General features: G+C 40.8%; 1 protein-coding gene across 1 annotated transcript in view; it reads left to right on the top strand.

Moving 5' to 3' along the window:
* ACTN2 (actinin alpha 2) overlaps positions 1-22,705 on the top strand; it is a 66,225-nt gene that overhangs the window by 12,881 nt on the left and 30,639 nt on the right. The window contains exons 2-6 of the mRNA XM_014846524.3: positions 12,054-12,168; positions 13,106-13,225; positions 14,007-14,093; positions 18,271-18,358; positions 20,105-20,183. Of these exons, the coding sequence (XP_014702010.1) occupies positions 12,054-12,168; positions 13,106-13,225; positions 14,007-14,093; positions 18,271-18,358; positions 20,105-20,183 (489 nt within the window). The remainder of the gene's footprint in view (positions 1-12,053; positions 12,169-13,105; positions 13,226-14,006; positions 14,094-18,270; positions 18,359-20,104; positions 20,184-22,705) is intronic.

The raw sequence follows: 22,705 nt of genomic DNA, 5'->3' as shown, positions 1-22,705 counted from the left end.
TGACCCTATAACCTCTTCCAGGTTTGTTGGTCTAGTCCTCTCTTAGCTCCTGTGACCGTTGCTTTTACTGCTTTGAGTGGTGAGCTTGAATTTGAGAGAGGAGGTGGGAACAATGTCTGAGGATGCTGAATTCGATACTTCTGCATCTTTATTTCCTCTGCCACCCCCAGAGTACAGCCGGAGGAAGGAGCAGGGCAGACATTTAAAGGGTTCTTGGGGAAAGGTTATTTTTAGGGGCGGTCTTGCCAAGACTGCTTCCGGGAATTTTATTTAGACACTCATCAGGCCCTTGTTCTTTTAGATATGTGAATTTTCAGGGTAGGCCTGGAAGTGATGGGGGGCTGCATGCATGCACCATTTCATTCCTTACAAAGATTATTTTATTTTTTTCCCAGCTTTGTAGAGATCTAATTAACATATAACATTGTGTAAGTTTACAGTGTATGATGTATTGTTCGTCTCTCAACCCTCTATTCTTTCTGAAGGAAATGATGAAGGAGGGTGAGTAATTTCAGAAGTAGTGTGACCCTACGTCCTGTTTGCCCAGGACAGTCCCAGTGGTGGCTGTTGTCCCAGAGTAATTAGAAAGAACGTCTCCTTTGACTCTCAGAAGTGGTCCAGTTTAGACTACAAACTCTATGGTCACTCTGTTCAAAGGAGATAGACACAGCAATCTCAGAGAAGGTTAAAATAATATTGAGGCCCAAGTAATTTACACAGGCTAGTAATGCCTTCTCTCAAAGGACTGGCCTATTTTTGAACTTTAAAAAATACAAATATTAGTGAAATGAGATTTCTAATACTTTGACAAATTTGGATACCAGAGTCTAGTGATTTCTGAGTCTTTTAATTCATGAATCTTTCAGAAGACTGAGCCTTGCAGCCTGCTGTGGGAGAGAGCCCTGTGTCTGGAGGGATAGGGGACCCCCAACCCTGCTGGAGCCCTCTTGGGGGCCAGGTTCTCCTCTGAAATGCATGTCACCATTACACTTGGTATTTTATATGCTATATATTTGGTTTTATAAATATTACATATGCTCACACTTTACATGTGCTCAACGTTAAGGATGCTTGTTTTGCATGTCTGGAAAACTAAGGATTGAACATTATTTAAATATCTGAACCAATTACCAAGGTCAGATCTCTAGGTTTGTTTTTATGACAGTTTAAGTCTTTTCTAAGAAAAAATATTTGTGTGTTCAGACACTTGCAAATCTGGGAATGGAGTGGTGATCAGTATTTTCACTGTGTGATAAAATCGTGTTCCAAGTAAACTTTTCCCTTGAGTGCGTGAGACACAGGTGGGGCAGTCACTGTTGGGTCCTTTAAGGACTCGGTAGGGGAGCAGGAAAAATCCTGTCAGAAATACCTGGTGGGTGACAGTGGGTGCTATTACTGTAACGAGTATCTGGGTAACTGGATATTAAGGGCTCCAAAGGATTTCTAGTCTCCTGTCCTAGAATTTGGACAGTGTGTACCTTCTCCATTAGGGTTTTAAAATGTGATGTCGAAATAGGGATTTTAATGTGAAACTTAAAAAAAAGTCTTGAAGTAGCGCTACATTGAGTGATTAATTTCAGAAATCTAGGGTTGCTGGATTATATCCAATTTAAGTAGTTCTTCTGCAAGAAACGTGGATGATGAATGAAGGAAAGCTAGCTAACGTAATTACAGATAACCAGGGAAGAGCAAAGAATCTAGGCTAAAAAATTTTATATACTTTTCTGAGTTACTTTTTTAAGATACATTTATAATTAAATAATTGCATAATTCATACATTTTCATTGTAGAAAATATAGATAAGAAATTTTAAAGTCACAGTCTAGAGAAAACTTTTGTTAACATTTTGCCCTATGGCCTGCTAGATCACTTTATGCTATACTATAGAAGCATATACTTATATGTTTTATACTATTATATATAATTGCCTGAAATGGCTCAGGATACAAAGACTTCCTTATATATTTTTATGAACACATTCCATTCAGCCTGAGCCCTAGGAAAGAACATCTTGATGGAGGAAATCTCAGCCTGGTTCCCTCCTGTGTGGAGTGGGCAGGAACTTTGGAAATGCCTGGCTTCCCTGTTTTTCTTCTGATGTTACCCAGGGCTTTTCCCATATGTAGAGGAAATCTCTAGGTGTACCTGACTGGGGCGGCTGTTCCTGACTTAGAATTGTGCTCTGATCCAAAACGCCAATGCAGAGAGTATGGTGTGTTACAGAGAGCTGTTTCGTTCTAAATGAACACTTTCAGCCCTCGGTGTAGGCAGCCATTTATTTGGGTCCCTGAAAATAGTAACAGTATGGTGAACTTGAATTAAAGAATGTTTATTTTGCTGTCTGTGTAGTACAAGCTGCTTCCCCAGTTGCCAGGATGGGCTGAGGGGTTGAGGGGAGCATTGGTGTGCTTTCTTTAACCTTGAATTCATCCTGAAGAAGAGAAGAATGAAAGTACAATAAATGTTGCTGTCGCCTAAAACTGAGCAACAGTTGGGTCTACGCTGTCACAGAGCCACATCGTGCACATAATTACCCAGGCTCCAAGGGAACAAGTTATTTTGGGAAGCGTAGCTCAGGATCAATCATATGTAAGGCTGTTTGTTGGGAGTCTTAAATGCTTGCTTACCAGAAAGTCCTCAAAGGAATTCTTCACGTAGATTGTGCCAGCTTGGGGGAGGCAGGTGTGACCCCACAGAACTCCCAGCCGGTGGCTAAGTCAGGCTCTTGGCCTCAGGAAATCTTGAAGCTCTGATGACCAGGCCACCAAGAGCTTTCATGTAGTCTTTGACTTGCCACCCTTTTCTTTTTTTTTACCTTTTATAACAAAAATGACTTAGACTTTGATTTGGAAGATATTTGATTTGGTTAGTTTACCATATGCTTCCAGCTCTAAAATAGTTTGGCAAGAATCTGTATATTTCTAATCTTAACTTTTTTTCCATTTAATGGGGAGTTGCGTCAAGATCATTTGTTACCTGGCCTTTAGAAGAGAGAATGCTATAATATTTTTTTTATAATTAAAATTTTATTTCAAAAATTTTAAAACACCCTTTGGAGTTAAAGTAGAGGTAGCTTGGATTGAAAACTAGATCGTGAGTCAAGGGCTCAGAGAAATGTTTGGGGTCCTTGCCATGTCTTAACTCTACCTTGAGGATACTAGAGACATGGAGATGAGTAATTGCGGCTGAAAAATGAGAATTAGGAGAACGAGTAATAAGGACTCCTGTAAGTGGTAATAAAATGTTTGTAGGAAATTTTCTTGAGCAGGGAGGAAATTAACAGATGGAAATAGTTTAGCTTCTAGATAAATGTAAGATCTTTACGAAACAGAAAAGTGCTAAATAATTCAACCCAAATCCAGTATTATTTATGGTGATCCGTATAAGAGGGAACGTGGGGACACATATTGGATTTTAAATGGAGAGTTTGACGTGGAGAAGGAATGCGGTAAGCCGAGACTTAAGACAGTTGTCACTTTCACGGGACAAGGGAAGCATTTGCAATTTAAGATCAGCAAATGATAGACTTCAGTTAGTTCTGTGTATCGTTTTTGTGTATTAATTACTATTTGTCTTCACTGAAATCAATAAAATTTAGATTGGAATAGTGACTATTTTAGCATATTTGAATGTTGACCTCTGTTTAGAAGAAAGACTCTAAAACTATGTTATCAAAAGACAATGGTTAAATAAAGGTGAAATCATGACTCCCAGACAAATAGAAAAGTGAAATATAAACATGTTAAAGATATTATTTAACTAATTAATGAGAAGATGGAAGAAGTATTACAACCAGTTCAAAAGAGAATCTGAAGGATAGGCACATTTGTGGATCAGAAATATTGAAGTGAATGTCCAAATGGAGGCAGACTGTCTGCTGGGGGAGGAAGGAGTGTTGTCCCTGACTGAACAGAATGCATTTCTTGTCTATAGACAAGAATTATTTTGCGTTGCCCTCAGTTACCTGTGGCTTGCGGAGTTGTAGAATAGCATAGAAGCAGTGCTGTGGACAATCCACAAGTTTCCCATCGAAGGTCTGACTTTTCCCAATGTAAAGTAGCCTTGTTAGCCATTTTCCCTTTCCAAATTCCATGACTTTAATCTGGTCCATCCTTTCTCGAAGTTATGGAGGAGATTCCACGGATCAGAGAGGTCATTCCTCAAACTGGAATTAGTCTGTGCTAGATTTTGCTTTGTTAAAAAACCCTGAAAAGTGTTTTCTTCTCCTGTTAGGCAGCCTCAGAGTTTTTGGCACCTTTCTTTATGTATTTTGAACAGCCCAGGGACTAAATGAAGTCTGTCTTATGAGCCTGGCGATTGAAGCCTAAAATTCACACTTCAGAATTTCTGAGTAAAACCAGACCTGGATAGGACTGTCTTTTCAAGAGCTGGGAGAGCCATCTTTAACCTTCCCACTTAAAGTCTCTTCCATTAGCCCCATTCTATTTTTAGATACCGTCAGCACTGAGGTTGCCTTTTATTTTTTACAAGGTCTGGTTTTTTTTTTTGGCAAGATTATAGAGTCTTTTTTTAACATTTAAGGATTCTGTAGTTAAGTTTGACATCATAATAATTTTTTAAAACCTGGAACTTGAGCACTCACAGATTTTTAGCTCCTTGGTCGTTTTTATTTTTTCAGTTTAAAAAATCTGATTGCTGGCCTCTTTGATCTGTCCCAGTAAGTCTGAGAAATAAGCTCTTATTCAATAAATAGTTACTGAGTGCCAGTGTGTCCTAGGCGCTGTCTAGAACACAAACCAAAGATCCCTGCTTTTCTCTGTCACTTTGACCGGCATTTTTAGAATGTTCAGTTGGTGGTATCTCACACCAGGTATGTCTGACAGTGTTTTTCCTGCTTCCCCACCAAGTCCTTAAGAGGATTTTAATGGTGACAACCCCACTTGAGTTGTTTGTGGCTTTCCTACCCTTTAATTTGAGATTGTTAGGTCTTCTAACATTGGATAGAAAGAGATCCTAAATCCTGCATTTAGGCAGAATTTATTGGGGGCGAATCAAGAGAAAAAGGCTACCTCTTTTTTTTTTCTCTTACTTTGTCTTTGAGCAAATAAATTGGTATTTATGAGTATTCCTGGAACTCAAGTTGAAAGCAGTATTTTGGGACTATTGATTTCCAATTTATTTATGCCTGAAATTGTCACAGTTAAAACTTGAAGTATTGAGAATTTACGTAGGTACTAGCTCTGTATGTGTGAATGCAGGTGCACCTCCTCAGTGCTGGGTTCTTCAGGTGACACAAAGGTGAATAAGGCAGATGAGAGGCTACTGTATTCATTTTTGGTTCTTTGATTCATGCTTGCAGGCATATAAAAGCCTGGGAAACCAGTTGTGAGCCTTCCATTTGCAATGGAATGTGATGGGATTTGCCTTTTTACGCGAGTTAATTTTAAGGCTCTCTGTGCCTGGTACGTTATGAACCAAGTCCTGATTCGAATGTCGCCCTTTATAGTCATCGTTGCTTAGGAATAAGTTTTTTACAAAGTGCATAGGCATAATATTTTTACCCCCATTGGCAAAAACTAATGTTCTGAGCACGTTGTACCTTGAGGAAGTTAAGATATGCTAATGATGTTCTTTGTTCTCTGAACAGTGGTGTGAGTACTTGCGATAAATCAGGAAAAGAAGACCTGGCATCATTCTGGATCCTTGGATCACAGAGCCTCTTGCATCCCTTTTCTGACTGTACAGCCGCAGTCTATGAAATATGCTAAGCAACAGCATGTTTGTGCTTAGTTATTGGAAATGGAACATTTCCTGTGCTCAAGTAGACTTCAGTCGTGACTTCAGGCTGTCTTTATTTTTCTCTGCAATGACTTAATTCCCTTTCAGTTTAAACCCCAAAGCACCCCTAGTGTTTTTGAATTGCCATCACTGACTACTGTTCTTTTGTGTTTCTGTGGTGTTTATATTTGTGAAATATTTTCCAGTCTCTTGGGATTCATCATACTGCACAGCCAACTAGTTGAGTGAGATTAATGTGCATTCCTAGAGGGGGAGAAATAAACAACAGGAGAGGTGAGCTGACTTACCCACGTCGGACACTGAGATGGTCACAGACCCAAGTGTCTGATTTTAGGGCTGCTGTTTTTCAGGGATTGCTAAACTGAGCTGTCGCATGCCATGTTATCTAGCAGGATCTTGGAGACTAAGTAGAAATTTGTGGGTGGAGAATAAAAGGGCTGCTCACTGTGTAGTTAGATGCCTGGTTATGCAAGTTATGAGACTATTAGGGCTCCACATGAACTTCCAAGACATCTGGTAGTTGATTGTAGTACATGTAAGATCCTTAGAATTAACGCTCTTCTACTTACATCCTTCTTGCTTGAATTAAGTTTTTTAAATGTTGTGTGAGTAGTTGAAAGGTGTACCTGAGCCTTTGGCGACCTTGAGGGTTTGGAAGTTTTTCAAGATCAGGTGACTATTCAATGTTCTCTGTGCTGAAGAGTCATTCACCACTTTGAGTGATTTCTGGGTCTGGAGACTTTTTAAAAAATGTTTCTAAAAGATGATTGAGTGAATATTTAAATTTAAGATCATGCTGCTGATGTCTGATGTGATTCTGAAGTGGCCCGCTGTTGGGGCATCATAGCATTTGTGAGGATCACCCAGTGCAGTCCCCCCGTGATGTGCGGATCAGGGGCTTCCCGGCTGAGGGGACGGTGAAGATTTGTGGTGAACGAGCGTGCTCTGCTTCTGCCGGCCCTGCACCTTGTGGCCATTTCTGCCCTCTCAGAGGAGGCGGCCGCCTGCCTCTAATAAAGGCAGTGACTCCTTCCTTAAATGCTAGAGCTGAAACCACAGTTACTTCAGAGAAACAGCTCTGACCCTCCCCTCTGACCTTAGCCAGAGATTTTACCACTGGGTGCAGTATTCTAGAGCCCACTTACTTTTCCAGTATTTAAAAAGGACCAGGAAAGCAATGAGACGGAATCATGGCAAACTGAGAATTTGTGAAGTGGAAAAGAAAACATTATTAAAGTGATTATTGTAAATAGAAAAATAAATGGAGCATTTTTAGAAAATCAACCTAAGAGAGTTGGGGTTTTTAGTGGTTTTACGTGAGAGGGTGTTCAGACCATTGTGAGAGGTATTGTTGGCAGGCCGGTTTCTATATTTCTTCTCCTCTTGATAACCTTTTGAACAGCATATTTGAACAATATCATGACAATTATTATCCTTTTTTTGATAGTTGGGAAAGTGTGAGGGCATGAAGGACACAATCGCACAGTGTTACAGTCAGGAACAGAATCGGAGTTTTGGGCCACAGCTACAGGCTGGACTGGGCTCTGCCTGTCCTCTTGGCTCCCTCTCAGGGACCACTGTCCCTGCTTACCTGGGGCTCGGTTGTCCCACCCCACAGAGGCAGGCCAGGAATCGACACAGTGAGCCTCTTGATGTCTTTACTCACTGAGGAAAGTAAACGATGTGCAAACTCAAAATCAGAACACGCTGACAGTGCCCCAGACCGTTTTCGACCTGACAGACCTGCTGCTTTGTAATTGATAGGTTTAAAAGCTAAAAGCTGGTCAGGCTGCCTACCCCCGAGCTGCATGCTGCAGGCTCCGCCTGAATGTCCCAGCCATCCGTAGTCTCTGTTCTCTTTCATTCAGAAGAGCCCCATGGCTATAATGAGTCTCCATTTCAGACAATGTGATCTGGAATGAGTATTTTATGTAGTTATTGTTAAAGAAAAAGCTGGTTTAAAAAGAATAAAGGAAATTTATAGATACTGTATTACCAGACTTTTTGTTTGGAGAAAATGGAATAGTAAATTGAACAGATAGTCTTATAGGAACCAGCACAGGCCTAGAACCTTATTACTAAAAGAATTAGTAATTAACTGATAGCATGAAATGGACTCATACTCAGAGAACCATGGCAGACTCAGCATTGATTATTTTGTCCTTATCTGTATATCCAGGTAATAATCTCTTCCAGGTAGAGATGTGAACTTGTTTTATATTAATAATCACAGATGTTACTCATTTGGATGAAAAGGCCTTTTTCCCCTTCGCTCAGTGGAGTAGTCTGCAACGTAGGTGGTTGTATCTATACGCTTAATTAACTTGAAACCAAATACAGATGCATAGGGTTCATTAACACAAGCTTATCTCAACGTTTCAATAAGGACATAAGTACTTTTTTGCCATTAAGCATACTGTGCTGATTATCATATAATTTAATTTTGAGAAATATAATAGTCTTATAATTCCTATCAACTAGGGACTTTTCTAGTAAGTTCTTCACAAACAAGGGAATGGCGTTGCCCACCACTGAATGGGGCTTACAATTCTTGCTAACAGATATTCCTGGGAAACTCCTCCAACTGATATTTTTCTCAACCACCATGTTTTGGGTGTTGAGGAGCATTTTCTAGGCCTCTAGATTATGTTCAGAAATATAACAGAAGAGAGACTGCTGATGATTTGAGTATCCTTCAGACTTTCCACATGAACACCTAACACTGCAAGTCACGGGAACACAGCCTTCATCCTCAGGCCGTCTGCTGCTGCTCCCTGTGCTTGGAGAGCTTCCGTCCTGCAATCAGGAAGGATCCGTATGGGCAGGAAGACCAGTCTGCACTTACAGGACTGCCCATCCTGTCCAGTGACTTGTGAGTCTTTATGTTTTGGGAAGAGATGCTAATATTTGCTCCCATTGTCTAAGGAATAGACATAGTGAGACAGTGACTGTCACTGTTTTTCTGGCTTTTCTTTCTGTGACTTGAACACTCCTTCCCTTAGCTTTGTTGTGAGCTTCTTTGAAAGGGGAAAAGGACTAGAAACGTCAGCCTTTCCTTTCTGGAGATGGATGGTTCTGTGGTTTCCCATCTTGGTTCTCTTCGTGTGACTCTGAAAGTTTTTTATGTGCCTATTTTCGAGATGCAAAAAGCATTTGTATTTACCTTTAGGTGTAGAAGAGCAGGGAATGAGCTGTTCTCCAGGAGAGAGATAGAGGAAAGTTTGAATTGGAAGGAAGAGAGGAGGTTGGAGGCCCTCCGATGTGACTGGGCAGCTTCTGAGCTGAGCTGTAGGCTGGGGAGACGTTGGCCTCTTTGCATGATGGTCTCTGTCTAGTTCATAGAGCACCGTTTCTCTTAAGAAAGGACATCGAGCTTGGTAATCTGGTTTGACCCAAGGAGGCTGCCTCCAAAATCATGTGGACTACCTTCATTCCATTTTAGTTTTCCAAGATTTGGTTTTCGTGGACCGGAAAGATGCATGTTGCTACCACACAGCAAGAAGGTCCACAAAGAAGCACAGGTATATGTGTGGGGTTTTGTTGCTGCTGTTGTTGCTTTTGTTTCTATCTCCTTGATGATTACAGGCTTTTCACAGAAACAGAGGACGATGGGAAATGCATAGGAACAGTCTCTGTAGCGCATGGTAATTAAAACTGTAAATAGAATGAAAACTAAACAGTCTAATAAAGCATGAATTCCTTTTTCAGAGTGTACTGGCCTCTTTGCAAGCTATTATCACAGAGCTGTTGGGATCCTCTTTCTCATTTAAGTTGGTTAGTCACCACCTTTATTGGCTGTTAGGAATACTCATTAAAAGTAAGGAAACTTCATTATACTTAACTAAATAAATTGACCTTTTAGATTGAAATCATTCTCTGGATTTGCATTACCGAATAATTACCTATGGTAAATTACCTTCATTATATGTATACCTATGAAAAGATGGTATCACACAGACTTTCACAGTGTTCCATAATGGGGTCAGGAAGCTTGCATTGATTTCATGAGCAGCTTTGGGGTGATAGCCAGAAGTGCTTCTGATCCTTTTATTATGAAGGGACTTAAATAACATGGTAACAAGGTAAGGTAATTTGCACCAGCACTGTTGCCCATTTTAAGTAGATGTAAATAAAGAGAACTCTGTAAATATTTTATATTATTATATTTTTTCTCTATCAATTCCATTTTTAAAAATCACAGCATGCTATTCTCTTGTGACTTTCCCAAAAGATTAGTTATGTGAGTAGTCTCAGTAGTGTCAGTTAAAAAGAAAAACAAAACCAAAACACTTTTAAAGTAGTGTTGCTTGCTGAAAATGGAGCCTGGGATGTTTTTTACTGTGAGAATTTAGTTATCTGGAAACAACCTAAATGTCCATCCTTAGGGAACTAGTTACGTAAAGTACAGTATAGACACTACAGTGGAATACTATGCAGCCATAAAAAGGAATGACCTGTACTGGTATGGAATGATCTGTAGGTTATATGTTTTAAGTGGGTGAAAAAAGCCAGGTGCGGAACAATGCATATACTATGATTTGTCTTAAACACACAAAAAACAGTGTGTGTGTGTCTGTGTATTTATATTTGTGTAGAATGTCATTGAAGGGATACAGAAGAAACCAAATCTGTTTGTTCCCTTTGGGGAAGGGAACTGGGTGACTGGGAACAAAAGTGAGAGGGAGGCCTTTTACTTTATAACCTTTTGTACCACTTGAATTTTGAACCAAGGACATGTATTAGCTATTCAAGAAGCAAATACATTAAATAAATAAATACATATATAATAGACTCTTGTAATAATCTTTAGCTTTATTTTGTTTTCTAGAGGAGTACTGTCCAATGGAACCTTCTGTGATGCTGGAATGTTCTGTGTCTGCACCATCCAGTCCAGTAGCCACTAGCCACATGTGAGTTTTGAACACTTGAAAGGTGGCTTATGCAGCTAAGGAACTAAATTTTTAAGTCTTGTAATTTTAATTAATTTACATTTGTGGCTAGTGGCTACCACAGTGATTGGGTGCAGATCTAGAATATATGGCTTAGAGGATCTCTTCTGTTTAGACCTGACTAAAGTTTACATGTGTTTTAGGAGAAATACTTATGAGTTTAGGCTCTCAGGGTCAAATTCATTATTCTAAATCCAAGAAAATGCCCCATTTTCTTTTAGCCCTCAATTTAATACCATCACATAGTTCTTGAAATAAGTGATTTTTACTTTAATTTGAGATTTTAAAATCGTCTTTATTACCCAGGAAAATCATTTTGATGGAAACTGTCTTTTTGTCGTCTCACTTGGAAGCAGTCTGTTTCTGAGGGGTTCGTTTTCTCATCTCTAGCACAAACCCTATTTGTGTCTCCCCTAGTATAACGTGCCGGGCACTTTGTTCTTGAGCCCAGCAGCTGTTGCGAGACAAGGGGACGGTTTGCATTCTTAGCCAGCAGCTGCCAGAAGCATTTCTAATCTGGTTTTGGCAGGAAATAGTGCACAAGTGGAAGCCGAGTTAAAAGAAGCTTGAAAAATAAACGAATGACTTTGGATGCCGCTTAATATGTAGTTCATCTTTCCGCTGCGGTTTGCCCTAGTAATTGTCACCGTGACTAGACTGTGAGCCCTTCCAGGGCAGGCTGCATCTAATTGTCTTTGAAATCCAGGGTCTAGCCCAGGATCTGGAATATGCCAGTAAGGGGTCATGATTACTATTATTATTATTATTTAAATGATCGGCTGTACTGCGAATTTGTTTAATTGGTTTAGTTACTAGCTTCAAACTGTTGTTCATCCAGGATAAACTAGTTGTAGATAATTAGTGGTTATGGGTCCCTCCTCTCTTCTCCTTTCTGCTACACAATACCGCCCACCCTCTGCTCTAAAGTAAGACATTTTGAACATTCTTTAAACATTATTCATCCATTCTGCAAGCAAGCTTATTTTTGTTGTATGCAGGGAGTAAGCATATCCTAATTTAGTCTATCTTACCTACAAAGTAAAAGGTTTTCAGAAGGTGAAGGCATAGATATAAATGTGGCACCTTTTTAAACTGAAGGCAAAAATTCCTCAGGTTGTATACCAAATAAATGATTTTTTGTCTCTAAAGAGGAAATTTTACTAAAATCTTACTTTTAGGCCTCCAATCATTCTTTTCATCAAATTCTGTTTGCTTTCTCTAGAGGGCCCAAGGAGCTCCAGTCCCTTAGACGCCCCAGAATGTGCAGGATGTGAAGTGTTGTCTGTGTGGAGGGGGTCTGGCTGCTGATGGGCTGTGCTAAGGAGTGTTTGGTTCTTGTTGCAGACCTTCACTGCCTGGTGTAACTCCCACCTGAGGAAAGCTGGCACCCAGATTGAGAACATCGAGGAAGACTTCAGGAATGGCCTTAAGCTCATGCTGCTGTTGGAAGTCATCTCAGGTTGGTCTTAAACATTTTCCATAGGTGTTATACCCCAGCCTGTTGTTCTGTGTGTAAGCAGTAGATATGCATCTATTTAAAGATGACTGCCTCAGGAGTTCCATTTGAACCTGGCTGGGCAAGAATGTGGTATTATTGGCAAAGAAAAGCTTTTCAAAGAACATCTGCCTAGAGTTATTTTTCTGTTCTAAAAAAAGAGTGAATTCTGTTTAAAATTGACTTATTAAAATAATATTTATACCACCCACCTTGAAACAAAATAAGAGAAGAAAAAATGACGTTTATATGGCTACCCACCATACTGCCCTTTCCACTCTTAGACCAGTTAGTGCACATTCCAGAAATTATCTTTCGTGCAAAAAGCCAATGTATATGTTAGCATGACTCTGAAAACATGGGTTAAAATCCCAGAGGGGTTATGTTTTGCCCTGAATTTCAGTTGGCTGGCTTAGACTTTGCACTAGAGAATGGATCACCCTCGAAGCAGTGTGGCTGGGAAGGATGATGGCACGTCCGCCCTGATCCATATCTTTTCATAATCAGGTGTCTGAGATGAGCCCTGGCAGCCACCTCTGTGATTTGAACTAGGCTACCCTGACTGCCTCTAACAGCTAGTCAGCAACTCCGAGTGCTCCAGGGACACCAACCAGCTTCTTTCTTTACTCATTTGTGAGTTGGCTTGGAGACAAAACCGGACTCTCCCAGCAGATCTGAAAGGCATATGGCCTTAATAATATAGCTCTCCACTGGTCCATTTGATCTTGAGAGGTTTTGGTCAGTGGTCCCTCTGTGCTGTGATTTATAGAAGCTGAGGACACATAAGAAACAGATACCTATTTCTGTTTAAGGAAAACACACACTCCAAATTTTGGCATCTTGATTCTGCATCAAGGGGTTATTTTCTCTATGTCTATGCTCTTCTTTTTCCATCCGGCAGGGGAAAGGCTGCCCAAACCTGACCGAGGGAAAATGCGATTCCACAAAATTGCTAATGTCAACAAAGCCTTGGATTACATAGCAAGCAAGGGTGTGAAACTGGTGTCCATCGGGGCTGAAGGTGAGTGAGATGTGACGGGAATACCCCTGACTGCCTCCTCAACCTCACAGCGGGGTGTGGGCCTGCAGCTGGATGAATCTTCCCTCCCTCCCTCCCACCATTTACCGTCCACGCCTCATGTCAGGCTCTCTACTAGGCTCTGGGCGTACAGAGACAAAAGCAAATGGTACCAGGAGTGGGAGACTAGGCTCTAGGATTATTTTCAGAGAATAGAGTCAGACATAATGCCGTCATCTTCAAGCAGATCATAGAAATGAGAAAGAGCTTATACATCCCACAGACTCTTAATAAGAACTAATTAATAGGAAGGAAGTGGCCCCTTCATTCTCTGTGGGAGGGTGGGGTCCTGGTGATTCTGGCAGGAGCCACGACTAGCCTGCCTCTCGTTGTACACAACTGAGTCCCGCGGACCTGCCAGCTGGGAGCACTGGAGGAAGGATGGATCAGGAGGGACCTGTGTTCTCTGAACTTGATTGTTTAGAACCTTAGCTCGTCTGGTCTTTAAACTTGGAAACTCCTGGGTTGTGCTCAGTGATTATACATATGCAAGATTTGTGCTTATTATTAACTCAGAATTCATTGAAACTGGAGACAGTTGGTTATGAATACCATGTGTATAACTAGACACACAGTGACGCTTATAAAAAAAACATAAACTGGTCTTTCCATATATATATTTTCCAATAGCTCTGAAGTCAAAACTTATGGGAAACTTATAGGAAAAATTTATATACTGATTATATTATCTTTACACTAATTTGCTGTCTTTTCTTACTTAAAGAAATTGTTGATGGCAATGTGAAAATGACGCTGGGCATGATCTGGACCATCATCCTTCGCTTTGCTATTCAGGATATTTCAGTTGAAGGTAAAAGACATGGTTAAAAGTCTGATTGTATGAAGATATTTAGAGTATTTTGTAAATTGAGCTTATAAATTAAAATTTGAATAGGATTTTGTAAACTTGAATAGCCATTTGCATGAGTGAATAAAAGTTCTGTGAGTTGGTTTTCACAGGTTTTATATTTGTATGGGAAAAGACCCCAGCAATGCTGTTCCATTCATGGGGGTGGAATCATTTTGGAAAAGAGGAGCACATGTTCAGAACAGAAGTCGCTTTTTAAAATGAGCATTTTTTGAGCTTCTTTATTGCTTATTAAACTAGTAGGGTCACAACTATAACAGAATTCTTTAGACTTAGAGCTGAAACACTTTTTTTTCCGGTGCAAAAAAATAATCAATTGAAATCAGCGTTTGTTCGTCTGTCCTCCCTCCCTCGCTTCCTTTTCTCTCTCCCTCTTTTTTTTTTTTTTTTTTCAGAATGTCTCTATTGTCCTTATATCTCTTGGCCTAACAACTGTTCCATTATTATAATAGAACCCTAGTCCTTGGCATCACCACTGAAGGTGATAATCTTTAGTCTTTTACGCCCACTGTACTCCTAAATATTTTGATAAATTCAGTACTGTTGAAAAGTGTCAAATTGACATTCTTAAAATTAGAATTTGCTTATTTAGCCCTCCAATCGTAAAACGTATAGTTGCAGAGTGTAAGGGCAGTCTGAATTGTCCAGCCAGTCAGCCTCCCCCAGCTTTGTCACCTAACACGTGACCAAGTACCAGCGTAGTCAGGGTGGAGGCGTTGTCTATAATTCTGCTCAGGACGGAGTACCCCTGACTCTGGTCTTTTAAAGTGATTTTAGTTACTAATCTACGAACAAACATTACAAATCACCAGTTTGCCTCCTGTTGTACCAGATGACATGCGGCCTGCCGTACTTGCCCTGAAGGAGTTTCTAACCCACTTAGACTAGCCGCTTCTAGCACTGACGCCCCATGTATGTTGTCTAAAAATCAAAGTAAGATATAATGACACTAAAACCTCAATAATTCAGGCTCAGGAATGACAGCCAGCTTGAATTAATGAATAGTCTGAATTTGAAAACTTTCATACAATGTACTTTTATTAAAGTACACTCCTTTCATGCTAAGGAAAATAATAAGATGCTTCTTTAAAGTTGCTGCTTTATTAAAAAAGAGTAATTTGTAACAATTTTATCAATTTTGTATACTTATAAATGTAAATGTTTAAACAGTTGAACCAACTTTAAAGAACAAATACTATTTTAAAAAACTTTGTTCACGCTTCTGCATGTGCTGGACTAGGAAATCCTTTTCTGACAAATGTTATGGAGAGGAACTTGTGCTCAGGTTGTTTTCTTATTGGTTACAAATTTCAAATTCGTGATGATATTAATTTAAAACAATTCTATTCCAAGGGTAGATATGAATGGTATAATCCATTAGAGATTTTCACCTAAATTATTAATGTGCCCAAAATAAGGTAATCAAATGACAGTATTTTGTAAAACATCACAATAAAAAGGTACATTAATGTACTTTTCAAAAGAGTAAGAAATTAAACATTCATAAGTGGTCATTTCATTAGCAAAGTACTTAAATCTCTTCAAGCAGACATCTTTCAGTGTCCAACACAGTAGATAACTTTAGTTTGTTAACTTATATTTTTCTTTTAGTTTTATGGATTCATTTCTTAACAACCTCACTTAGTTTCTGTAAGTCTACAGAAAAATCATCTTAATTTGCCTTAGTGAAGTATATGATGTAGGAAAAGACATTGTTGTTACAACTGAATTCTTTGAGGAGCCGGTCTCCTTCAACAGAATGGTGGGTCTGTTCCATGAGAGAAAATGAGAGATTAATGTGTCTGTTGACGAGGGCAGTCCAGATGGAAGTAGATGGGGTTCCTTGGTGGGTCATGTGGTTTTTCATGATGGAATGACACATGACACTCCCTACTATTATACCCTCAATCAGGGTTTGGTGTGTGGACGTATGTGTGCGCCAAATGGCCATGTTTCAGATTTCACCTACACCTGCAGGGCATGGGGCCTACCACAGTCACATACGTAATTGACACAGGCTTGCGGCCTCTTTACTGAAAGCTTCAAAAGGGACTTGGGGGTGGGAGAGCCTCAGCTTTGATTAGAATAGCCAGTTAAATAAGGAGAAAACGTAGTTCGACATTCATAGCCTAAAAGTGTTCAGACATGTTCCGATAGAAATTAGGTGAAACTCCATTTGTAAATCTTGTAAACCTAAACTTCAGTCATAGGATTTCCTTGACCTCCTGTACCTCTGTTTACTTTTCTAATCTAAGTTTCATTTAAACTTTATAAAATACAGTACATTATTTCCTCCTCATGTGCTTTTTCTTATTAATAACATTGGCCAGGACCCCAAAGGTAGGCAGTTATGTATATAGCAGAACAAGTAGATATGGAGTTTCTTATTTCAACATCTATACCAATTAATCTTTTAATGAAGTCTTAGAACTTTCAGTCTTTTTTATTATCAAGAATTTGCTAGATAAGAGACATGAACAGGAATCATTCAAATATTCTTTTAGCACATAAAATTTAGGGGATGTGTTTATTTCATCTGGGTTATGGGTCAAAGAAAAGTCGGAACAAGAACAGACATTTTAGATGAATAATGACGGAAGACTTATTTCGATTTGAAAAAATCAGTGTTGAGCCTTTAATAAAATGGAAGGCCAGGGCCCAGTGTTAGTTAAGAGTCCACATGTTTATATGGGCTTTCTAAATTGTTGACATTTAAACACAGGCAGAATCCTGGGTTGCATAGGTCCCTTTGAGGAGCTGTTTGGAGGTATGTAGCTTTGGGTCCTCCAAGAAGCAAGTGCCAAGATGGTATTAGAAGCTGTCTTGGTCTGTTTGGGCCACCATAACAGAATACCACACACTGAGTGGCTTAAGTAACAGAAATTTATTTCTCACAGTTCTGGAGGCTGGAAGTCCAAGATCAGGCTGCCAGCATAATCGGTTTCTGGTGAGGACCTTCTTCTTAGCTGGTAGATGGCTACCTTGTCACTGTGTGCTCACATAGCAGAGAGAGAGACAGACAGAATATGCAGCACGCTGGCATTCTTTTGTCTCTTCTTAAAAGGGCTAATCCCATGATGAGGGCCCCATCCTCATGACCTCCTCTAACCTCCCTAAGGCTCCATCTCTAAATACCGCCACGTTGGGGGTTAGGGTTCAACATAGGAATTTTGGGGGGACACAAACATTCAGTCCACAACAGAAGTGCGAGAGTTTTGTTGGAGGAAGTGCCTGTGGAGGATGAGGGGTGAGGCGCAGGAGATGGCTGTGAAAGCCTTCAGGCCAAAGCACTTCGCTAAGTCTCTGCTGGAGAAGGGGCAGGGAGGGCTCGGGGAGGAAGAGTCTCGCTCTGCAGTGCGGTCCTCAGGCTGGTTCAGCCCAGCTGATGGGGAGTCCTTACGCCTAGGTTGCTCTCAGAGGAGCCCCGCATGTGGCAGGAATGGCCCAGGTCTAGCGCCCCTCCCTTGTTCAGTCTTTGGCTGGAGCAGCCCTGAGGAAATATGGCCTTTGGGGAATGCAGGGGTGGATTCCGAGTGTAGCAGCTGGGACATCAGTGGCTGTCCTGTGTTCCCGGCAGCAGGACGTCTGACCAGCACGTCTTCATGGCTACCACAGAGCATTGTTGTTTTGTTACCCTGGTGAAAGCTCAAATGGCCAAACTTGAAATTTACCAATAAAGAGCCTTTAAGTGTTGTAAAAGTCACTGGGTAAGGGAACAAATTTGAGACATAGTGGCCTCTGTGATTTCCATTTACCTAAGAATATAAATCATAAGTGAGATGAATGACTGGTTAGTTAAGTCATAAACTATACACATTTTTAAATTTTTCATTAAACCGGGTAAGCTACCCACTGCCCTGAAGTCTGGTTTTGTATTGATTATGTCATTAACTTAACAGTTGCTCCTGTGTTGTCCTTTCCAAGTCCCTCAGTGTCATCAGCAGTCAGTCACTGGGAGCAGGGTTCCAGCTCCCGGTCTCTTGCAGAGACTACGAGAAGAGATGATGATGCCTTTGGCTGTTGGCCCCCCGGGAGGTCTCTTCAGAAAGTGACTAGGAGTTGAGTGAATTAAGTGGCAAATATTTCCTTGTGGACATTTTTTTCTTGGTTATCGTTACAGAAACGTCTGCCAAAGAAGGTCTGCTGCTTTGGTGTCAAAGGAAAACCGCTCCTTATAGAAATGTGAACATTCAGAACTTCCATACTAGGTGAGCGGCGGGGGGCCCCCTGGTCCTTATGTTCTCGCTGGAATCCACGGATGTAGGGAGAACAGCGTTTATTTATAGTAGTGTTTTCCTCCTCCTACCTCAGGGGCTTTCTTTGTATATAGCAGAATTAAGGCTATGGAATTTTTAACACTTAGGGTCTCTCAGGGCAAAACGTTTGATTAAGGTTTGGGGTGCTGGTAGGACAGTGCTGTGTTTAGAAGTGAATATTGTGAGTGCCAGAGTGGGTCTCCAGAACGTGGGGGTGAGTGAATGTGCATTCCCGAGCTTCACCTCGTGCTGGCAAGAGGCGGCGGGAACGGCTCCTCGGTGAGAAGGAGAGACCGCAGCAGAGTCCGTAGGTTCCCGTGGACTCGCTCCACCCTGATGTCTCCACTCCGTAGTGCATGGAAAGACACTTCATCCACCAGTTTTGTATGATGGAATTCAAGAGAAGTAGGAAAATCATGTTTGAAAAATTGTAGGAACTGGATGAATGAAACCGCTTGTCATCTGAGAGCGTGATTTTGTCACTTGCTTCAGTCTTCTTTCTCATGCAGATCTTTTGTTATGATTATGTGTGAGTAGAAGTTTGTTTAGTTTTTTACCCTTTATATGGTGGGTCACCTGTGAATATAAATGGATCCCCGGCCACCATGGATGGTGAGAAATGAAGGATAAAGATGAGCCACAAGGAAAAATTGGGGAGGTTCTAGGTGCACAGATATTAAAGTGTCTGTCTACCAAGTGTCCGGTGCTGAGCTGGCCTTGAGTGTGCAAAGGTGAGAGAGAAGCCTGTCTGTCCCTGTAACGGGCTGCCTGGAGGACGAGAGGAGCTGCAAAGGGCTGGGACCCTCTGCCTAAACATCAGGGGGCCCAGACTTGCCTCCCACGCACCTGCTTGCTTTCTTCCTCGGGCCCAGGATCGGCCCACACTCTTCAATAGTGAAGCCCCTGTGTTTCCTTGTCCCCCGACCCATAGGAGAACTGAACCCCCACTCCCAGGCTTCAGTAGCCCGCTGGTCACTGCTGGCAGGCCCATAGCCTGAGGTTGTCTGAGGGACAGTTAGTGCTGGTGTTTCTGGGGACGCAGACTGGAAATCCAGATCCCCCCTGCTAAGTCCCTCAGGCACCTCCATGTCTTTCCCTTTAAAAAAAAAAGCATAACCTTAAGGAAGAAAGACAGAGGAGCGCCTGTGAGCTAATCGTGGCTTTTTCAGTGTTCTAGAACCCTTGGAGGAAAATGTGTCCTGGACATTTCAGGAAAGATGCCCTTGTGTATGTTTATTGGGCAGACCCTATGGAAAGTTCCAGAATGGAGACTTGGAGGAGAGAGAGAGAAGGAAATCTGGGCCTGGAGGGCGCTTACAGAGGAGGAGAGCAGCACAACAGTAGAGAGGGCATCTTCCCTCCTGCTTCTGCCCGTTCTCCCAGCACAGAACCAGCCTGGGGCAGGGGACGGGGAGGAGTTCCAGGCCCGGGGAGCCTGACGCTCTAAATGGAAAGGGGAGGAACAAGGGGGTGGCAGTCCTCCGTGGACCTCAGGAAGAAGACGGGTGTTCTAGGGGCCACAAGACCACTGGGTAGGGTGGGGAGGAAGGCACATAGGGGCCTTTTGTTGAAGTCAGATAGAAGGAAGTTAGGGGCCGTGCATCCCAAATTTCAGGCCAGCGTCTGACCAAGAGTGGACCCTTGCTGCTGCTTTCTCTCCATTAACATGTCTTCCTGTTCTTCTCAACCGTCGTGCAGCTGGAAAGATGGCCTTGGACTCTGTGCACTCATCCACAGACACCGGCCCGACCTCATTGACTACTCAAAGCTTAACAAGGTCATTCTGGGGGCCCAGCATGCAGTGTTCCCTCCGCCCCTCTGCATGTCGTCCTGAAAATGAGCACATCAGCACCGTACAAACACCGAGGCCACCGCCAGCATCGCCTGTCAGCCGCCTTGTGCACAGGGAGAACAGGAGGCGTGGCCAGGAAAACGCTCACTGTCCTGTTAGCGCAGGACAAGACCCAGAGCCAAGTCACCCATTTTGCCCAAATTAAGATATGTTTGTCGTTTTGGCTTGGTTTACTGTGAAGGCTTTATCTATGTTTCTTAGAGGTTTTACACTCCTAGACTGTAAATATGAAAAGTGAACTATATGTTTTTTTGAGGAAAGAAAGGTTCAAATACAAGATAATTTACTTTACCTTTTCTGAAGGATTTAGTTACAGATGTATTTATTCAGAATTATTAACTTGTTTCTCACACAAGGGACACTTCATAATTATCTTGCTTTTGATATCAGATATTAGTGGTAGCCTGAGAAGTTTTGGAGGTTTCTTTTTGGTTTTAGTCTTTTCAGAAAATTCAATTTAAGAAACTTTACTTCTCCCTTTAAGTTTAAGATAGAGTGTACTTAAGTTTCAAATAGTCTTCAAAATCACTTTTTAAAAGTAGAAGTGTCTTCTTTGATGGAAAAAAGAAATCTGGGCCCCTTGTAAATCCTGTGCTGGAGGCTCTGTGCCACCCTAGGCGTCATGCCCTGTGAGATGTGAGGCTGCAGGCGCTGCAGGCCGGACGCGTTCCTCCAGGCGGTGGTTGTGGGCATTTCCTTCTGGTTGCTGCTGTGCTCAGCGGGCCGCTCACGGTGTGTTGCTGTGTTTTGGTGTGGAACCCACCCTGCTGCATGCTGCCCTCATCCGTGTGGCATGGGTGGTCGTTGGAGCAGTGTCCTGCCTTCCACCACCTTTTCAGTTGTCACATGCTCACCACCACTCTCCTGGCCTGTCTCCATTGACTGCAAGGTCACACGTGAAGAATTTATTTGCATCCGAAAGGTTATTACTACAGTCCTGTGATGGAAGGTTGCCTAGGAAATGGAGCAACCAGAGTTCCTCAGCTTCTCAAAGCGTATATATATTCTCTGACTCCTGAGTTATTTTGAAATGTTTCAGGGACAAGGTGTATTTTTTTCAATTAATCTTTATCTCATTTGTGAAATGAGGGGATTCAAGGTAGACTTAATTTCATTAGCAGTTTATAATGGTCAGTTTTTATTACAGAAGGTCAATAACCTGTGGTAATTGGCCATCTGAGATGTGTGAAAAAATGATAATAATAGCTAATACTTATATAGCTCTAGATAAGACATTGTTATAAATATATATGTATATCTGTTTTAATATATAATATATACATGTATATACATTACTATTAATATATATTAATGTGTGTTTATATATTCATATATGTATATTACACATACACACACATACTCATTCAGTCTTCATAATGCACAGTAAAATATAATGCTCTATAAAGTAAGTACTATTATTATACTAGTTTTACAGATGAAGAAAGTGAGGAATTCACTAATGTGCCCAAGGTCACATGGCCAGTTGCTGATCCAAGAAAATACTTAATTGCCACATTTTATCTCTTTAAGTTACAGTCTAAATGAGATAGCTTTCACAAAGTCTCAGAATCATTACCCTGTATTTTTCATGCTGAAATTTTTCTTACACATTAAAAACAAAAAGAAAGAAATTTTTATTCAGCTATTTGGCTTTATAAACATTTGCAAAAAAATATCCAGGTAAGACTCTCTTTGTGATGTGGCTGCTTTCAATGAAATGATTATATGTTTTGTTAAAACAGCATGTAGTTAAAAAAACTTTTTGCTTGAAATAATTATATACTCTGCGAGGCCAGGAAGCTTACTTTGGTTTCTTCACTGAGCACTGTGACTGTTTTTGAGGGCTGCACTTTTTAAATGTTTCACTGGATTAAAGTGATTGTGCTCATTGCAATGTATTGCAGTTTCTAGAATGTTTAAATGGCTTTGATGTTAAAATTCATTAAAGTCACCTCTGGACTAACACGACTTTTCATTTTGATTTTTCTCTCTTACATACCCCCATTCCAGATGCATAATGTTACTCTCTACTAGATTAAAACAAATGTTAAATAAGTCTTTTAGTTTTTCACTATTTCAGTTATACACTTCTGGTAAAATTTATTTTGTTTATAGATCTTTAACCAGTTGTACAGTGGAAGATAAATGTAATCTTAAGAACAAAAATTTCACTTCAATTTTCATTTGCAATTTTAAGTTTTTATAATTTCTTCTAGTCATTACCATCCTAGAAACATAATCTTTGCTCTTTGTAGCCCTCTTGTAACATTCTTGAGTGATCTAGAAGTTTTACCTAGCAACGTGTTTCCCTGTCCTCTTTACTCCTTGTCTTTCTTACCTTTAAAACAAGGGTGTTGGACTAAATATTTCCATGATCATCTTCAGATCTAGAAAGTATATGTTTCATGATTTTCTTTGGAATCATTTAAATTTAGTTATTAATAGAG

Source organism: Equus asinus, chromosome 2 (assembly GCF_041296235.1).
Source record: "Equus asinus isolate D_3611 breed Donkey chromosome 2, EquAss-T2T_v2, whole genome shotgun sequence".
NCBI lineage: Eukaryota > Metazoa > Chordata > Mammalia > Perissodactyla > Equidae > Equus > Equus asinus.
This window is presented reverse-complemented; position numbering and strand designations above follow the sequence as displayed.